Here is a 20,445-nt window from a genome sequence, read left to right on the forward strand (position 1 = left end):
GGGGGGGGGGGTGATGGGTGCCACGTGCCTGTTGGCTCCGCTCGTTCCGTGCTCCCTCTGCCCCGGAGAGGTTACTTCCTGTTCCGGGGCAGAGGGAGCATGGAACGAGCGAAGCTGACAAGCCCGCGGCACCCCCCCCCAGCAGGTAAAAATGCACCCAGGGAGGGGGGGGGTGTCCTTTTGCCAGGGGGAGGTGTATCGGCGATCCGCCCCTGGTGTCAGCCACCCTAGGAACGCCACTGCATGAGAGCAATGGGGTACTGCTGTAGACTTCATATAAAATGATCCCAGGTATACAGTTGGAGCGTTAACTTGTGTTTTTTTTTCAAAAACAGTCTAAAAATATAAAACGCACAAAGCACAAAATCATGTTCGAAACAGTATTTAAAAAAAAAAAAAAAACCCCAACAACCCCCCCCCCCCCCCCAAAAAAAAACCCAACGTTGTTTTTCTTTTTTCAAAAATGGGTATATTTCCCGTTTGCATTTGGTATGTTTAGCACAAAACATCCAAAGCCTGACTTAAAATGCACAATCAAAAACGTACCTCCAAGTAATGGAACAGTTATTTGGAAATGGAACCAAATAGCAAAGAAATAGAAGCACATTCAGACATAAAATGTTTTCTTTCTGCTAGTGAGCATATATTATTTTTATTGAAAAAAAAAAACAATACTTATAACCCTCCCCCCTGAAAAACAGTACTAGTAATCCCCCCCCGCCCCCAATTTTATAACACGGTGAAAAATAAAACTTGCACAGCTGTAGTTAAAATGACGCTTCGATGAGGAATTCCTTTGCTCGCTCCACTGTGAACAGTGAAAGTCAGTGGAGTAGTTGACCTCGGAACTGGGAGTTCGCAGAAGAATCCAGTCCAGCCCTCGTAGCAATGACACAGGAAGTTCTCCTTCATAGCTCCGACATCCATCTCCTTTGCTTTTCCCCTAACTTGGAACCTCGGGCCCCTGCCGGAGAAGATAGTCTGGATCTTAAAGCTGGCAGGGTTCAAGTGCAGGTACGCAGAAGAGTCGGTGGTTTTCCGCACACACCTTCCGTTCTTTCTGCAGAGCACTTTACTACACAGCTTGGCAGCGGATGTCACGTTGATGACGTAGTGTCCTAGTTGGCCATTTATGTATTTTTTCACAGTGGAACAGCTATCCTAAAAGAAAGAATCTGTGATGAGTTTCAAACCACTGATCTATAGGTAGGCCTCTGCCACCTTTGTCCAATATTGTTAAAATAGCTCTGCTTAGGATAGTTCCATATGCTGCATATAATGGCAAGTTATATATATATACACTACTGGCCCATCATGCTCTAATGTATGCCAAAACATTGAGGGATCCTTTAACTAAGGTGTGCTGAAAAATGGCCCGCAGTAGTGTAGGCGCATGTTTTGGGTGCGCGCAGAATCATTTTTCAGCACACCTGCAAAAAAAAAAAAAGCCTTTAAAAAATTTTTTGCCGAAAATGGATATGCGGCAAAATAAAAATTGCTGTGCGTCCATTTTGGGTCTGAGACCTTACCACCAGCCATTGACCTAGCAGTAAAGTCTCACACGGTAACGACCTATGTGCATCAAATGCCACTTGGCGTGCGTCTGATATGCTCGTTCGAAAATAAAAATTATTTTTCGGACGCGCGCCAAAAATGAAATTACCGCAAGAGCCAGATGGTAGTCTGGCGGTAACTCCATTTTGGCACACGTTGGGCGCGTGTAGACTCTTGCGCAGCTTAGTAAAAGGGCCCCTGAAATTGTTAGGAATCCGACTGCCAAAATGCTAAGAACAAGAGAACATCAGGTTATCGCTACACATGGTTTAGCACCACTTTGTAAATCAGCTAGAGTAGTGCTTCTCAACTCAGTCCTTGGGCGGCACACCTAGTCCCATCAGGTTTTCAGGATATGCACAATGAATTAAAATTTAAAACTGATGTCAATACCTTCTTATTGAAGATGCATTCCCTTGACTTATCACACCCTTTAATAGGTGAGAAGTTGGATCATGGATGCAGTGGAAAGTCCTGAACAACACTAGAGTATCCATCTGGCCCCAGAGTCTTGTTATTTGCTAAAGATTTAATGGAATTGACTATTTCTTTTTCTGTAAATTTTCCTCCCAGTAAGGATTATTGTTTACCAGTTAATCGAGGATGAGCAAGACTTTAAGAAGGAATCAATTTCCTCAGAAGTTGAGTGGAATTCAAATTGAAACAGATTTTCATAAAAGTTGGTGAAAAACTCTGTTCCTGCTTGTTTGACACATATCATTAATAGAGGTAATGTGTTGGGAGTTTTTTTTTTTGCTTTCCTTTGAGATATTGAGATAACATCCTACCAGTCTTTTCTCCCAGAATTTAATTGTCCTGGGAAATTTTAATCAATGTTCTAAAAGCAGCAATTTAAAACTAACCAAAAACATTGTTATTGTCCCATTTGTTGCCACCTGTGTTTAGAAAGACTAACGCTACAAAACCTTGGTGAGAAATGATTCAAAAACCTCCGGTGTAAACCAGATTTTTCCTAATCTGTGTTGCCCCCAATCAAGTCTAGGACATCTCACTTCTTATTTAATTGATAATATTGGAATTTAAAAAAAAAAAATCTCTGCTCCGATGCAGCCAAGAAAAAGTTTAAATAAAACAATTGAACTTCAGTTTTCTCTCTTTCAGGACTGTTATTTCCTACCTGGGAGCTGGCATACTGGATGCTTCCCCAGAGAACAATCCCTGCTGAGCCCAAGGCAGCACTTTCACCGATAGTGTTGACCAGGTCTGTCTAGGGGGGGGGAGCAAGCATTGAAGAGTGTTAGGTGGATACCACACTGAAGAAAGGGAAAACTTGCACAGCACCTCTCTTATTTCAACAGATCACAGCACTTTACATAATAAAAGGACTGGAAATCTAACTCCAGTTCATAAGTACCAGAATGGAGGTAACCCACCTCCACATTTTTTCCCACCCTCTACTGCAAAATGTTTAGTTTCTTACCTCCCTTCCCTTGGAGGCAGTGCCGCTATCCGCATTAGAGCGGACACATCACAGCTGGCTGGCACAGAGCCTTGAGCATTACTGCATACTCAAGGCCTGTCAGCTTCCACTCCTTCAGAAACAGGGGGGGGAAAAAGGTAAAGACACTGGACACCTGATGGGGGAGGGGTGCAAAAGCAGTGGCGTAGCCACGTGGGGCCTGAGGGGCCCTGGCCCCCCTGCTGACGATCCCCTTGGACCCCTCTCCTGCCACCAACCCTCCCCCGCCGTCGCTGCCCGCCCCGCCGCCGCATCAGATACCTTGTTTGCTGGCGGAGGTCCCCAAACCCCGCCAGCCGAAGATAGTCTTCTTCAGCGCCAGAGTAGCGCCTTCATTCAACGAAGTTCCTGGTGCGATCAGCTGTTTCTGACGCCTTACGTCCTGCACCGTGCATGTAGCCCCGTGCAGGACGTAAGGCGTCAGAAACAGCTAATCACACCAGGAACTTTGTTGAACGAAGGTGCTACTCCGGTGCTGAAGACGACGACTTTCTTCGGCTGGTGGGGTTCAGCAAACAAGGTATCTGATGCAGCGGCAGGCCGGCAGGGGGGTCCAATATGGCGGCGGCGGCTCGGGGGGGGGGCGGCTAAACAGTGCCCCCCACCTCGGGCTCTGGCCCCCCTCTCGGCGAGGTCTGGCTACGCCCCTGTGCAAAAGGAAATGAGGAGGAATATGCTGGAGACCATGGGGGAGGAGGGGGGTTTGAGAGGTAAGGAAGGAAAGAAATGCTAGATGACATGGGGGAGACCTAGGGGAGTCATGCTGGACTATGGAATTGTAGGGAATGGAGGGTGAGATGCTGTGGTTGAGGACAAAGTGTGACCCCCCTGAAAGGAATTCTGCTGCCCCTGCTTCTTATATGATGATTAAAGGAGTAACTTGCTTTCCTCTCACATGAAAGCACAGAGTCCTTTTACTAAAGTGCGCTGAAAAATGGCCTGTGCTGGTGTAGACCTGCAAAAAAAGGCATTTTGGGCCAAAAATGGACGTGCAGCAAAACAAAAATTGGCATGTGTCCATTTTGGTCCTGAGACCTTACCGCCACCCATTGAGTTAGCGGTAAGGTCTCGCGCATTAACCTGGCAGTAATAGTCCGTGCACGTACTTTGCCAATTACCGTCCAGTTAGTGCTGCACACCAGACATTTTCCAGCGCGCGTACTGGACATGCATAAAAAATGAAATTATCGCCCAGATGACGTGGTAGCTGGGCGGTAGTTGTGAACTGGCAAGCGTTGGGCGTGTGGCCTACACAGCTTAGTAACAGAGCCCTCAAATTAATAAGACATACTATACTTTCTCACAAACAAAACTAGACAGAGAAGTGTACTTTTCCCCTCTCTTATCCTAAATGCAAAACAGACATTAACACATACATAGGCAGTTCCCCTCAGTCTTGGGACTCTCCCTGAAAATTGGTCTCCAAAAGCACAGGTAAAAAAAGATAAATTTTAAAAAAAAGTGATCTAAATTTTTTTTATAAGACAATCTGCTTACGATAGCACTTAGAAGCTTAATCCAAATTTCTGGAACTAACAAAAAGAATGCACTGTCACAGTGGATTCTAATGTAGACTTAGAAGGGGTAGATATTACTAACCTATGATCAAAGAGAGATTGGAAAAGCTAACTGGAACATAAGGGACAGTCAGGGCTGACAAGTAGGCTTAATTTTCATACGGGGTCTTATACACCTTAAGTTGCTGAGGAAGGGATAAGAAGCAAACAGGTAGATGGAAGGGTCAGAGCAGGGCTTCTCAAATTGGGATCATGATTCGGGCAAGCTGAAAACAAAAGCATCACTTGTTCTGTCCTCTGTTTATAATGTGATCCTAAAATGTGTTTAATGCTTTTACTGTTATTCTCACTTCTAAGGATTTTCATTGCTGCAGTTCTCTCTGCAAAGATAAGTGAGCAATGCATTGTGTGGAATGTAGTTCACAGGCAACGCAGCCACACTTGCTGGTCTGTACAAGAACTGTTATAATTGATTTGTGCTGTGGCTCAGACCTCCTCTCTTTTGGCTCCTTTGTCTACCTGCTATCATTTCCTGGTCATTCTTACTCTCTTACTGAGAGGTCAGCCAGGTATGACCTTTGCCTCCAATCAAGGGCTGTCATCTAGGACCACCCCTTGCTACCCGATGGCAGGCTCTGTCCCCATTGGTCTATTTACCCCCTCCTCCCTGGGCCTATGTGAGCCCTTCTTAGCCTCTCCCTCCCCCTCACCATGAGGCATTCTCCATCTTGCTTCAGGCAGCACTGTCCTGCTTCGAACTCCCTGGAACGAACTTGGTTTTTTACCTTGAAAATATTTCCTCCCTAATGAGATATCGCACACTCCAGTCACCCAGCTCCGAGATACTTCTATCTGTTCAGCTATTTCTCACCTCTGCAATAAAGCTGCTTCTCTTCAGACTTCTACCTCCAAGCACTGCTACAGCTCTCAGAATTACGGAGTCTCTGTGCCCTGGAGCAATACTTCTGAACATCTGAGTAAATTATCTGTGATTTATTCAATAAAGAAACTTCAGAAAAATAATAATCTGTATAAGTTGCGTGACCTACTCTTGACTCATTTAAAGTAGTAATGCAAAGCATATTAAATTGCATTACATTTTTCTTGCCACACGTTCAACTAGGTTCAGGGAGTGATCTGACCATGTCTTTATATAAAAGTTGGTACATAAATTAAAAGGAGATAGGTCATTAGGTTCTTGCAAAATCATGTTAGTGCCTCACATTCCTTAAAAGTAGAGGCAAGAAAAACGTTGCAGTTAAGGCCAGAAACTGCGATGTTTTCCTCATCTTTACTTTTAAGGAATGGCAGTGAGAAAGAACAAACATGAATGTCACTAGAAATACCCTGGAACGTCAACCCTCCATGTTCTCCAAGGGTCAGCACTATTCCTGAAATTGCTTCCTGTTATAATTATATCCTGAGAAGACCTGAACACTCATATGCTAATGGTTACATTCATATTTGACCTCAGTGAAATCAGTTTCTAACCTAAATTTTAAAAAAATTGTATAAAATCACTATCCAGGGCATCTGCTAGCAGATGTGTTCATTATTGCACTCTGATTACAAAGGACTATGAGCGAAAGTTAAAAAATAGATAGATGTCTGCTAACCCCTTTCCCCTGAAGAGGGGGAGGACATAAAACAAAAATGTAAAACTATAGCATTGTAAAAATTTAGCTTAGAAACCGAGTTCACTGAAAGGTCAAAAGATGGATGTAACCATTAGCATACAAGTTCTTTGAAATACACCTCAAAGTAAAACTAGCACCAATGAAAGGGACTGGGGTAGAATAGGAGGTAGTGCTTAATTTGTTTTTCTACATTACTAAGAAATCATATCATATGATTAGTTTAAGTATTAAAATGCTAATATTTTGTTCTTGGATTTCTAGTAAAGGTTTCACATGCTCATCTTCCAATGTGGTATATATCATTCAGTGTAAAAAATGTAACGAAGGATGCTATATTGGAGAAACAGGCCAGATGCTTAAGACAAGATTCAATCTGCACAGACATCATATGAAGATAGCCGGTGCCAGTCAGGTTCCCATCCCGGTGGGCCAACATTTTACAAGACCAGGACACTGCACCAGTGATTTCACAGTAAGAATCCTGAAGGGTAACTTTAAAATAATACAGGAATGTAAGACCTTTGAAGTCAGAATGATTGAATATTTTGACACCCAACAGACAGGACTTAACAAGGATCTGAGTTTTCTAGCCCATTATAAACCATAAAGTTGTATTTCTCTATTTATCACTCTCCTCTCACTTACCCACACCCATCCTGTTAGACTATCAATGAAATGAAATGCTTTGATGTACCCATGCATACCTCCTACCCACCCCCACCTTGCTAGACTGTCATTGAAATGCTTTGATGCTTCACTTATATATACTATCAACTAACACATTTGCTTATTTCCAATCTGACGAAGGGCAACCTTCGAACGCTAATCAAGAAATGTATTAAGTTATGTCCAATAAAAAAGGTATCTTATATTCTTTTCCATGTTTTATTTTGTTTGATTTCTATTGATAACCTAGTAAAGGTTTCAAATAATTACTCATCTTACCACAAGGTGGCACTCTTACATCACAAATCACATTGATGTCAGCATGAAATATTCCGCTATAATAAATCAGCAAAACTTTAACTGGCTCTGTTGAAAATGTGTGTGTTGTTTCTAGAAGGCAGGATTAAAGCCTAGGCAAAACAGGTGCATACCTAGGCCCCCCTATTTTTTTTTTTATTAGTAGGGGCTATTCTCGGAAGCATTATTTTTAACAGCGCCTAGGGCAGATTTCTATTCTCCTCACCCCTGCGCATAGATCTTTAGTCTTTATGAAGCATAGCAGGCCCATGCCTGAATTGAATCCGGGAGGATCCCGCTGTATCAGTCTTTTACCTTTAGCCCCACATGGGGCTAATTTGGGAGTTTCAAAATGCATTTTACAAGGAGGATCCACTAAAGGGTTAATGTTGCACTGGGCTCAGGGGCATTTAATCTAACATGGAGTTTATTTTTTTTCCTATGCATAGATTATTTTTTTCACACCTCTGAATTTAAAAAAAAAGTGAGAACATAGCCACTTAACTTCCACTGCCTGTCAAAGAGGGACAGAATGGAATCTGTAAGGAGGTAACTTGTCCTGTTCAAAAAGCTTAAACCGGTTTTAAGTGCTTAGAAACTAACATTCCAGTAAATACATCTCAACACCATTACTATTACATCTTTTCACTTCTAGCAATAAGAGAAAAAAAAATCCTTAACTAGGCTGTAAGCATCCTGCCCTGCTGTTTCAAGCAAGAGAGTCAGGAACTAGGAGTGAAAAACACAGCAAGTGAAGGACTAGAAACAGAATCATACCTTAAATTTGGGATGCTTTGGAGCCAGAGGAACACAGGCAGCGGGTAAATGTAAACCCTCTGGCTGTTCCCTTCCTACTGGGGGAGGGGACTGCCCTCCTTCAAAATTGTAAGTTGTGGAAAGGCCAGAGGGATTGTTCCTCAAGATGTTGCCTCAGCCGTCCAGCCTGCATGGCCCTATCAGCCACACAGCCCCTGTCCTGCCCCAGTCCACTATAGTCCAACATTCTTCCTTCTCTTCCCTAATCCCCCCCCTTACTCTTCCACGCCCCCAGGTGTCCTGCATGCTCCTCCTTCCCTTTCTCTTACCACAAATATCTGTGGTAGTCAGGAATTCTTTTTATCATCTCCGAAAACTACGCTCAATTAGAAACTCAATTGACAAAGCTTCATTATGTACACTAACGCATGCATATATTACAACACGTCTGGACTATTGTAATAGTGTTTATGCAGGACTTACAAAGACAAATATAAAACGTTTACAGATGATACAGAATACTCCAGCTCGTATCATCTGCAGGGCCTCAAAATATGATTGAACGATGCCACTTTTATATCAACTTCACTGGCTTCCAGTTGAAGCCAGAATAAAATTTAAAATCTCTACACTGACTCACAAAGTACTATATTCACTCCTTCCATCGTACTTATCGAATCTTATTCTGCCATATTCGTCCAGGCGGACTCTTCGTTCTCTTACAGATAACAGATTGATTATCTCCTCTCCACTAAAGGCTAGATGGGAGTCCACCAGAAATTCAGCATATTTTTTTCTTGGCCCCCCCTCTCTGGAATTGTCTCCTAAAACATCTTAGATTGGAAGAGTCTTACATTAAATTTCGAAAACGTATTTATTCCAGGAGACAGTCGAAAATAATCTGTGATAAAATGGCAATACTAGTTAGTGGAGGAATGGCCTAGTGGTTAGGGTGGTGGACTTTGGTCCTGGGGAACTGAGGAAATGAGCTCGATTCCCACTTCAGGCACAGGCAGCTCCTTGTGACTCTGGGCAAGTCACTTAACCCTCCATTGCCCCATGTAAGCCGCATTGAGCCTGTCATGAGTGGGAAAGCGCAGGGTACAAATGTAACAAAACTAAAATAGATACTACATGGAATGTTGCTTCTATTGGAGATTCTACATGGAATGTTGCTATTCCACTAGCAACATTCCATGTAGAAGGCTGCGCAGGCTTCTGTTTCTGTGAGTCTGCTGTCCTGCACGTACACTCACAGAAGCAGAAGCCTGCACGGCCACATTGGTGATCTGCAAGGGCCGACTTCTACATGGAATGTTGCTAGTGGAATAGCAACATTCCATGTAGAATCTCAAATAGTAGCAACAGTGGAGGAGTGGCCTAGTGGTTAGAGTGGTGGACTTTGGTCCTGGGGAACTGAGGAACTGAGTTCGATTCCCACTTCAGGCACAGGCAGTTCCTTGTGACTCTGGGCAATCACTTAACCCTCCATTGCCCCATGTACGCCGCATTGAGCCTGGCATGAGTGGGAAAGCGCGGGGTACAAATGTAACAAAAAAAACAAAACAAAAAAAAAGGAAGATGGCCGCACCTCACTAAGACGCTGCAGGTCGGGATCTTACCTTAACAATGCCTAAACGTCGTGGGAGAGTAGCGGCAAGAGCTTCCCCGCTCCCCACCCCATTGCCTGGAACTATTGATCGATTCTTTAGACCTGCGGGTCTTGCCTCTTCTAGCGGGATGCTGCCAGCTGGAAACGCCGTCGAACTGGGAACTTCGGCTTCCTTTGGCCCGGATGTTACGCTAAGCCCCGCAATGCGTTCACCACCTCCTCAGCCGATTGGCGCGAGCTCCTTTCTCATTGAATCGACAGGGTCTACCCCGGAAGGTTTAGAGGACCCTGCAGAGCGTCGATTGGAAGCACAGCAAACATCAGAGAAGAGAGCGGAGGGCATTTTGCCCAGTGAAACGCCACGGAGTGAGGAGAGAGAAGCTGAGGAACAAGGTCGGACTCCAGAGTTGACTCCTAAAAGGTTTGAAATTCCTAAAGAGTTAGTGGAAAAAACCAAAAGATGTGACACTAGATACGTTATGGGATTTGGTTTCTAACCTGGGTCAAATTTTTCTTAAGCAAAATAATGAGACATTACCAAGACTAAAATCTTTGGAGATTGAATGTAAAAAAAAAGAAGAGGAGTTTAAAGATTTGAAGGAAAAAATTGTGAAATTAGAAGAGAATATGGATAAAAAAAATATCGAATTTGGAAGTAATTCAAACCACGATGATAAAAGATCTGACTAGTCTGAGGATGAAGACTGAAATATTTGATAACTATACTAAAAGTCATAATTTAAGATTTGTTAATTTTCCCAGACTACATAATGTAACTCCTCAAGAAATGTTAAAACGTTATCTGCGTGAGATTTTGGAGATCCCTGAACAAAACCTACCACCTTTTACCTTGGTTTATTATATTCCCAGGAAAGATCCGAACCAGATACCCGATCAACCAATTGACATTTCTCTTTTGCTTGAAACTACTGTCTCTGAACTTGCCTCGGCTGCCACGTTGGTGGCAACCGTGGCATTATTGCCAGATAAGAATTGGATATTCCGCATGTTTTTCCGTAATAAAGATAAACCCTTTTTAGGGTTTAAAATCCTTTTGTTTCCAGATGTCTCTAAGGAGACTAGACGGCGGAGGAAACAATTCTTGCTCCTAAAGCCTGAAGTGTTGCACTTGGGGGGTACCTTTTTTTTTAAGATACCCCTGCAAGTGCATAATAAGGCTTGGGGGGAAAAAATATGTATTTATGGAACCAACTCATGTTTCCGCACTTATAGCCTCAGCTAAATTAGATAAACGCTAAAATAATTTTAGGCATCACCTCTTATTGGAGTGCGATAACTGTTTAAAATTTTTTTCTGTTGTTAATTTCCAGTACTTTTTCCTACATTTTGGACCCCTCATTTATGGACTTGAGTGCCAATTTCCTGAAGAGTGAATTTATTTTACTTTTGGTGTTAAAGTTTTTCCAGAGATAAATTTATACTTATGTATGACACTTCCTAAACAAGATGTTTCTTGTAATAATTTGAATAAGTGAATAAATAAATAAAATAAAATAAAAAAAAAAAAAAAAAAAGAATTGACTATGCAGTAAAATTTATATGTTAGTCATGTTGTTGTTATGAATGACTGTTTAGCAAAATTGGTGTTTTATCTTTTAATGAATGGCTGTTTTAGTTTGCTTTCCTATCAACTTGATGGAGTTCTTTTAAGTTTTTATTACTATTTTTATATTAATATGTAAACCGTTTCTGTTTTGTAACCACAATTTGAGACTGTATAGTAAAATGAATAAACGATAAACCACAGGAACAGAAGTATAGGTGTGGTGGGAGGAGTGGCAGCACAGTGCGGCACAGCCAAGAACAACAGCAGCAGGGAATTAAAAGCTGCTGTGAAGGGAAAAGGGGGGAGGGGGAGGGAGGGAACAGATTTTGGATTTAGTTCACCCCTTTTAAAGTTGTAGCTCAAGGGGTTAGATGTAAACCCTCTAGGGACATGAAAATAAAAGGTTCAAGGTTATGTTTATTTGATTATCCGCTTAGAATCAGACCATCAAAGTGGATTACATACAATATAAACATGTATCAGAGTGTAAATTTTCTCCTTTCTATAACAAAGGAGCGACACCAATGGACTGCGGCATTCCAATAGGCCCCAGGATTTGAAGCAATCCACTTTTAGACCAACCTAGATCATGTATTAAAAGCTAAAGAAAATAAGATGTCTTGGACTACAGGTATAGTCCAGGTACTATTGGCGAGTGCAAGCCCTTGGCGAGGCACAGGGTATAAGCTAGGAGGATGAAAATGAAGAGGAGCCCAAATATAAGTTTACAATGTCTTATACACAATCTGATGTTCTACTGGGAGCCAATGTTCATGTTTTAACAGTGGAGTCAAATGATCAAGCCTTTTGGCAGTATACAGCAGTTAAAGAAGCAAAGGTCTTTCAAGAACGCTACAAGTATTAATGACCTGACACAGGCCGTGTTTCGGTCTAAAGTGACGCCTGCCTCAGGGGTCAATTCAGCAAATCAACATAGTGTAAGATGTTTACCTGGGATATAATATTCAGCTTAACAATCCACTCAGGTGACAGAAAGTCAAACTCTTTGTGCGGAACAAACCGCCCAAGTAAACACGCCAAAACGATTAGTATACAGCAGTTTAACAGCAATTATTTTGTGCATCAAGTTTGTACCCAAGGCATTTGAAGGCTAAGTGATTTGCCCTAGATTATAAGGAGCCACAGTGGGATTGGAATCTCACTTTCCAGGTTCTGAACTCACTGCTTCTCCACTCCTAGGTGCTGCAGGCCTCAAGCATGAATGTGAGTGTTGGGATGCTAAAGACCCACAAGCAATGCTAACTTTTACAGAGCTTCCCTGCTGCTAGAGCTGCACTGCTGGCCCCTTAAGCCTGCCTAGATGTGGAACAACGATGGCATTTCATATATTTCATCTTGATTACGGAGAGGATCCCAGCAATTTAAAATGAACAACAATACAGATCAAAACATTATAGCACCCTGCCAACCTCATATTCCTTCATCCAAATCTTCCAGAGGCAAGATGGCCGTCCCCAGGCAGTTCAAATCTGCCTATTGGGAAACCTGTTTTTGAACAAAACAGTCAAGAAAGAGGAGACACATGAAAAATGTATTACCACCGAGTCCTTGTTATGACATAACCCTCATACCACCAAGTTCCTAAACTTGGTCTTGAAGATCCATAGACAGACAACAGAGGAAAGAGGAAATGACATCAGAAGTCGGGACTCTGAGGGAATGAACTCATGAAGGGAAGGCTAGAGATGGGCAGGGCTTTCAATGACGCGGCCACTTCGACGGAGGTAATAAAAAAAAAAAATAAAAAAAAAAAAAAGATTTAAACCCCCTCCAGGCGGCGTGGGGCGGGCGCAGGCAAACAAGGGCTGTGGGAGGTGAGGTAAGCTCCTGCCATGTTTACCTTGTTTACCGGAGCCAGCTCGCTGTGCAGAACAACCGGCTCACAAGATCTTAAAAAAATTTAACAACTGGCTCTTGCGAGCCGGCTCCAGCACACCACTGCTTGTACCCCTCACTCTTTTCCCTGTACAGTAGATCTTGGGATGTTTACTTAACTCACATCTATTTTTCATTTTCTGACCAATTCCCTCTAATCTACCTCTGGCCAACTCAACTATTATCTAACTTTTGTCGATAAATGACTCAGCCCTGAAATGGAGGAGGTCACGTGATGCCGTGCTAGGAGAGCGGGCACAGGTGGGGGGAGCTCCCAGGCCCGGATCACAAAACACACCCTCCACGAGCAGCATTTTGATACCTGAACCAGCATAACACACTCCCTCCCCCCTTTTCCTTTTTTTTGATCTGTTTGAAGAATAGTGTATAGAAGAGGGGTTGGGTGGTAAATTGGGGAGGGGAGAAGAAAACGATCAAACAGCGCTTGATGACAAACCTAGTATTTCATTTGTACTTAGCTTATGCTGTCTCTTTTCATTGCATATTGAATTGGGTGGCTGTTTCTTATGATGAGTCATCAATAAAATTGTTTATAATTAGAAGTGGAGGGTAGGGAAGGGGTACGGGTGGGAAGGAAAAGTCAAACTGTTGATGATATGATAGTTCTTATGTTCATGTTTGGAAAATTTGGCTCTAACATGCAATTTGTAGAGCTGGTTGTTTATTTACTTTCAATTTCATCAATAAAAAAAGGTTGGACCCCCCCCCCCCCCAAGAACCAGTCCAGATCCGTGGGGTTCAGGTCTCAGCTGGGATAAAACAAGAAAGTCTTTTGCCCTTTCTTAGCCTCATTATCCTGTGGCTTAGGGGCAGCACCTCATACCCCGGTTCATGAGCGGGCCAAATCCATTTTACCCCGACAACCACACCGTATACAGACTCGAGACCACAGTGGAACTCTGGTGTCCAGTTGGGGTTCCGTTTCAAACAAACATTCTAGTAATGTATCTGTCCAGCCTATGAAGGGCTCGATTGATGGCTGAGAATGGGCAAAAGGATCAGGAGGTTAAGCCCTCGTGTTCCCCTTTGTGGAAAGAAAAAAATAAGTTTATAAAATGACAAAGTTAAGCAAGTGGAGGAAAGAGCAGCAGTCACCTGTTTCAATCTTGGATTCATCAGATTACACTACTAAAATGTGACTGTCCTCAAAGCTCAGAAGGGTGCAGTTTCCTGGGATTTTGTACATTTGTGCTGTGGCCTTACTTTGTTCCAATGTTAATGTCTTTGTGTGTGAAATATCTAATCTATTATTTGGCTAGCGTTCTTTTCTCCCTTAGGGGATCTTTTACTAAAGATTAGCTTGAGCTAACCTTTACTAAAAGACCCCTTTAAATTGTAAACCACTCTGGCTTGTATATCAGATAAGGCAGTATATCAAACATTAACAAAAATACTATTGAATATCAAAATTGTAAAAAAAAAACCAAAACAAAAACATCAAACAACAACAACAAAAAAAAACCCAAACCCCATAAAACACATTTTTCTTAATAAAAAAAAAAAAAGAAAGTTACAGAAATATAAATTGTAGGCATTTGCCAAAGGCATGCTCAACTTGTAACATATTGAAAACTGCAAGACTTCACTTACCTCAGTCAAGACTTGAAGCGTATGTGAATAAAATGGTCTTGCATAAGGAAAAATAGGTAAAACACAGTCTTTCCCAGCCATCGAGGCAACTCTGATGGCCTCTTTAATCCGATGGTTAACAAACTTCAGTGCGTTTGGGCTGGATTTAAGGATGAAATCTAGGTAAATGGAAGGGAATAGGGCAGAGCTTTCTTTCCACAACCAGAGCAGCCGATCATTGCGTAAAACTTCAAGGTTTGGGCACTCGCCTGTGTATGTATGTGGTTGCTCCTTGTAGTCATAATTGTAACAGTCGGGGTACAAGTAGTACCCCCAGAAACCATCTGGCCTCAGCTGTTTAGCCACAAGCAAAGTGCTGTTCATAAGACTCGTACCAGCCATTTCAAACTCTTCCTTGGCCACTTTCAGGATTTTGTCATCCGACCAGTGTGGATAACGTGCCTTGACAAGTTCGATTGACTTATTTCGATAAATGGTTTTATTGCCCCAGTTCCGATCCCACTGAGGTCTCCAGTCCTCCCAGTCAATAACACCGAGACCGTGAAAGTTTTTGAGTGGTATGAAGCGATCTATATCGGACTTTGCTTTATCTAGGTGCTTTAAGAGACTTTGGTTCTGTGGAATACCTCCATTCATAGGATCCCCATTGTCTGTAAAATAGGGGTAATAGCCCAGCTGCGTATGATAAAATATTGTAACATTGGAACCACTAAGGGTTTCATTGGAGTTTGCTACAATGTCAAACACACTGAGATCTAGGTCCATGTTGAAGCGTAACTTGCATTGTTCAGTAGGTGCATTCCACACAACAATGAAAGGTTTGTGAGGTAACAAAGGGGTCTTTGCCTGTTTTATTTCTTGACAAGGGACCATGATGATCATCATTATTATTGGTAGCCATTTTAAGCAGAATTTCTTGGAAGTTTCCCACATGGTTTATAGTTTTTCCAATTGGATTCTGGCAGCCTCCTAAAGAATGAGCATAAGCAAGAATAGAAAGCTATATTAAAAACAGAGTAGACTAGATCAAATGTTAAAATGTTTTCAAATTTCTTTAACAATTACTTTTAAAGTGCTATGAGTGAGCTGAGGTTTGGGCTTTTTTAAAGTGTGAAATGAGAGCATTTTAAAGGTAATTTGAGCTGTTTTATTTTCAAATTGTTTTGATGCTATTATGGGATATAATTACATAAGTATCACCATACCAGGACAGACCAAAGGTTCATGAAGTCCAGTATAGTGACCAGTCCAGGTCACAAATACATGACAAGATCCCAAAAGGTGTTAAAAAACAAAAACAAACACCCCCCCCCCTCCCCACAAAACATGTCATGCTACTTATTGCAAGAATAAGCAGGGGATTTTCCCAAGCCCATCTTAATAAAGGACTATGGACTTTTCTTTTAGAACTTGTCCAAACCTTTTTAAAATCCTGCTAAGCTAACTGCATTTATCACATTCTCTGGCTCTCTGAGCATTAATTATTTCATGAAGATACTTTTCTAGGGATAATTTTATAAAGCTATTTTCATGCATAGAAAACCACATGCGCACATAGATGGCAGTTATAAAATTCCAACTTGCGTAAAAGTATGCATGTTGGTAAAGTCCTTTACCACTAGGCATGTTTGGGGTGGATATTGAGTAGAGCCTTGTCGGATTTCACAAGCACATGTGTAGGTTATAAGATATAATAAAATGTATGTGTATACTTAATCTAGGTGCAGGCATTTATACTTGCTTTTGAGCAGGCATGTTTTTATGCTTACATTAATATTTTAAGTAAAGTGGTGCAGTAGCTGTATTAGTCCACTTAAGGTAATAAATAGAACAAAAGAAAGAAAATAAAATAGAGGATACATTTTTGATTAGCTTTTGAAACATAAATGTACACAGATAAAGACCATATGGCCTATCCAGTCTGCTTATCCAGGCCATCTACTCTCGCTCCCTTAGAGATCCTATGTACTTGAACAGTATCTGAACCCAAGAAAGCTTGCGAGATCTCTGCCACTATCAATGAGAGGTCCATTCCAGGGCCGGTCAAACCCGGTAAGCGGGGTAAGCCTGCCTTCAAGGGCGCAGCTGCGGCACCATACCACACCACCCTTGGGGGTATAAATCTTTAATTTACCTCCGTCCCAGCGGCCGCGTCATTTGAAAGCCCTGCCCATCTCTAGCCTTCCCTCCCTTCGTGAGTACGTTCCCTCAGAGTACCGCCCTCGAGGAAATGATGTCAGAAGGCGGGACTCTGGGGAACAAACTCACGAAGGGAGGGAAGGCTAGAGACGGGCAGGGCTTTGAAATGACGCTGCTGCTGGGACAGAGGTAAATTAAAAAAGACAAACCACGCAGGGTGGCCATAAATGGGAGGGGGATGGGGTCGAAGGAGAATCGCTGGACAGGGGCAGGGTGGGAGAAGAGAGAAAGGAGATGCTGGGGGGGGGGGGCGCCAACTCAGTCTGCAGGGGGGGACCAGAGACCCTAGGACCGGACCTGGTCCATTCCATGGATTCACCACCCTTTCCATGAAGGAGTATTTCCTCAGGTTACTTCCGAGTCTATCCCTTTTCACCTCCATCCTATGCGCCTTCGTTCCAGTGCTTCCTTTCAAGTGAGAGACTCTCCTCCTGTGCATTTATGCAGCATAGGTATTTAACTGTCTATCATATCTCCCCTCTCCTGCCTTTCTTCCAAAGTGTACATAGAGATCTTGAAGTCTGTCCCTATGCACCTCATGAAGAAGACCACTGACCATTTTAGTAGCCGCCCTCTGGACCAACTTCATCTTGTTTGTATCATTTTCAAAGTGTGGTCTCTTCTAAATGAAGTCTCACTAGAGTCTTATACAGGGGCATTGTCACCTCCTTTTTCATACTGGCCATCCCTATGCACTCAAGCATCCTTCTAGCGTTCGCAGTCGCCTTTTCTATCTGTTTGGCCACCTTAAGATCATCCCAAGTCCCGCTTCTCTTTCATGCACCCCCTAAACTGTACCTTTCCCTTGGGTTTTTGCAGCCTAAATGCATGACCCTGCATTCTTAGCATTAAATCTAAGCTGTCAGATTCCAGACCATTCCTCTATCCTCGCTAAATCCTTCCTCGTGTTATTCACATCATCAGGTGTCTACACCCTATTGCAGATTTTGGTATCACCCACAAAGAGGCAAACTACAGCCCTTCAGCAATATCGCTTATAAAAATATTAAAAAGAACGAACCGACCTCAGAACAGAGCCTCGTAGCACACCACTGTTTTAACATCCTTTTCCTCAGAATGAGCTCTACTACCTGTCACCTTCCACTCAACCAGTTCCTAACCCACTCACTTTAGGGCACTCAAGTTTATTTATGTCTATGTGGAACAGTGTCAAAGGCTTTGCTAAAGTCTAAATGTACCACATCTAGCGCTCTTCCTTGTTCCAACTCTCTGGTCACTCAGTCAAAAAATTCAGATTTGTCAGACAAGAGCTGCCTCTAGTAAAACCATGTTACCTCAGGTCCTGTAATCCATTGTATTCCAAATACCTTACTATTCTTTTTAAAATTATTTCTATTAAAATTTACTTACCACAGAAGTCAAGACTTACTGGTCTGTAGTTCCCAACCTTCTCTTCACTTCCGGTTTGTGAGGAGGGACCACATCTGCTCTTCTTCAGTCCTTTGGACCCACTCCCAACTCTAGAGAAGCATTGAAAAAGGCCACTTGAACTACCTAAGTTCCTTCAGTACCCTCGGAAGTATGCCATCTGGCCCCATTGCTATGTCCACCTTTAGTTTGGCCAGCTCCTCGTGAACAGAGTCCTCTGAAAATCATTCAGGAACTACCACTCCTCCATTCCTATTTGTGTTTGTCTTTTGCAGTCCTGCTCCTGGCCCTTCAGCCGTGAACACAGAACAGAAATATTTGTTAAGCAATTCCGCCTTATCTTTATCAGCTTCTAAATATTCCTCCTCTTCAACTTTTTGAGTCTCACAATGTCACTTTTGCACTTCCTCCTATCACTGACATATCTAAAAAAAAAGTCTTGTTCCCCCATTTTAATGTATTGGCTATTTTTCTTCCACTTGCGTCTTTGCTTTCCTGACTCCTCCACCATCTTAGCTTTTCCAGATATTGTTGCCCATCTTCCTCTTTCTGCGATCTCTTATATAGTTTATGAAAGCTAACCTCTTTTTCTTTACCTTTTCAGCTACTATTTTTCAGAACCAAAGTGGTCTCCTTTTCCTCTTTTGTTTACTTTCATTACAAAAAAAAAAAAAAAGTTTGTTGCCCTTACAATAACTCCTTTTATGTTTGCCCACTGTTTTCCAACTTTTCCCAGATGTTGCTAAATAGACCAGTGGCGTAGGAAGGAGGGGGGGGGGGGGACGGTGGGGCGGTCCGCCCCGGGTGCATGCCGCTGCAGGGGTGTCGGCTCCGCTGGTTCCCTGCTCTCTCTGCCCTGGAACAGGTTACTTCCTGTTCCGGGGCAGAGAGAGCAGGGAACCAGCGGAGCCGACGCAGCTCCCAGCGACAACGTGCACTCGGGGCGGAGTGCCAGTGGTAAGAATGTGCTCCGAGGGGGGGGGGGTGCGCCGTGCTGCACCCGGGGGGGGGGGGGGGAGGTGCGCAGCGGCGACCCGCCCCGGGTGTCAGCCGCCCTTGTTACGCCACTGATCCAGACAACAATTTATTGAGGTAATCCCCCATCTGAACAAAGTTAGTGTTTTTTTTTTTTAAGTCTAAGACCTTCATTTTGGAATGAACCCTCTCCACACCTATCTTAATATTAAACCACACCATCTGGTGATCACTGGATGCCAGAAGGATTCACCTACTATAACATCAGAAACAAACACTCTCCCCATTAGTAAGCACTAAGTCTAGTATGGCCCCATCCCACATGCTGGAATAGTTCCCCCTGTAGACAACAAAGGATCTCCCTGCTTCTAAAAGACCCTGCAGTAGGGATACCCCAATCAACATCTGGCATTAAAAAAAAAAAAAAAAAAAAAAAAAGTCACCTATTGGTAGCACTTCCCCTTTCACAGCTATATTTTGAATGTCTTCAGTAAAATCTCTGGCCACATCTTGTGTCTGTGAAGGAGGCCTGTTGTAATCACACCAATGTAAATATAAATATATATTCCATTTCCTCTTTCCAGATTGACCCACAATACCTCTTCCTTACCCTGTAGGTCCTGCAAGTTTGTGGCTTTTAACATATAATGCTACTTCTCCCTCCCTTTCCTAAACAGATTATAACCCTGTATAATTACATCCCACTCATATTTCTCCGTGAACCATATTTCTGTGATCACCACTATAGCCAAATCAGCCTCTTCCATTACAACCTCAAGATTTAAGACATTATTTCCCATTCTTCAGGCATTAGCTTATACTGCTTTCCAGATGTTGCCCCTCCCTACCCCCCATTGGTGTAAAGGTATTTAATGCTTCACTTACTTGAGGGCTTGTACTTACCCCGGGGCTTTGATCACCCTGCCCCAACAGTTCTAGTTTAAAGCCCTCTTCAGTAGGTTAGCAGTCTTCCCTTCTTTGATAGATGGACACCATCTCTGCTCAGCAGCTCTTGGAAAAGCATCTCAAGGTCCAGGAAGCCAAAATGCTCTTGGCACCATCTGCACATCCAGATATTCCTCTCCAGGATGTGAGCTTCTCTGGCTTGGCCTTTACCCTCAACAGGGAGGATCAATGAGACCACCACCTGTCTGCTTCACCCTCTCTCCCAGAGCCATGGAGTCACTATTGAGACATTCGGAGGAGTACCTAGCAGTATCATTTCTGCCAACATGGATGAGCAGCATTGGATAACAGTCATTAGGCTTGATGAGTCTCGGCAACATCTT

General features: G+C 42.9%; 1 protein-coding gene across 7 annotated transcripts in view; it reads right to left on the reverse strand.

The window, feature by feature from the left end:
• Window positions 1–710: 710 nt before the first annotated feature.
• LOC115479198 (hyaluronidase-like) overlaps window positions 711–20,445 on the reverse strand; it is a 44,334-nt gene continuing 24,599 nt past the window's right edge. For all 7 annotated transcript variants that reach the window (XM_030217013.1, XM_030217017.1, XM_030217011.1 and 4 more), the window contains 3 exons: window positions 14,594–15,562; window positions 2,693–2,782; window positions 711–1,161 (listed from right to left, as the gene is read on the reverse strand). In XM_030217013.1, the coding sequence (XP_030072873.1) occupies window positions 730–1,161; window positions 2,693–2,782; window positions 14,594–15,526 (1,455 nt within the window). In that variant the 5' untranslated portion in view covers window positions 15,527–15,562 and the 3' untranslated portion in view covers window positions 711–729. The remainder of the gene's footprint in view (window positions 1,162–2,692; window positions 2,783–14,593; window positions 15,563–20,445) is intronic.

Source organism: Microcaecilia unicolor, chromosome 10 (assembly GCF_901765095.1).
Source record: "Microcaecilia unicolor chromosome 10, aMicUni1.1, whole genome shotgun sequence".
Lineage (NCBI taxonomy): Eukaryota > Metazoa > Chordata > Amphibia > Gymnophiona > Siphonopidae > Microcaecilia > Microcaecilia unicolor.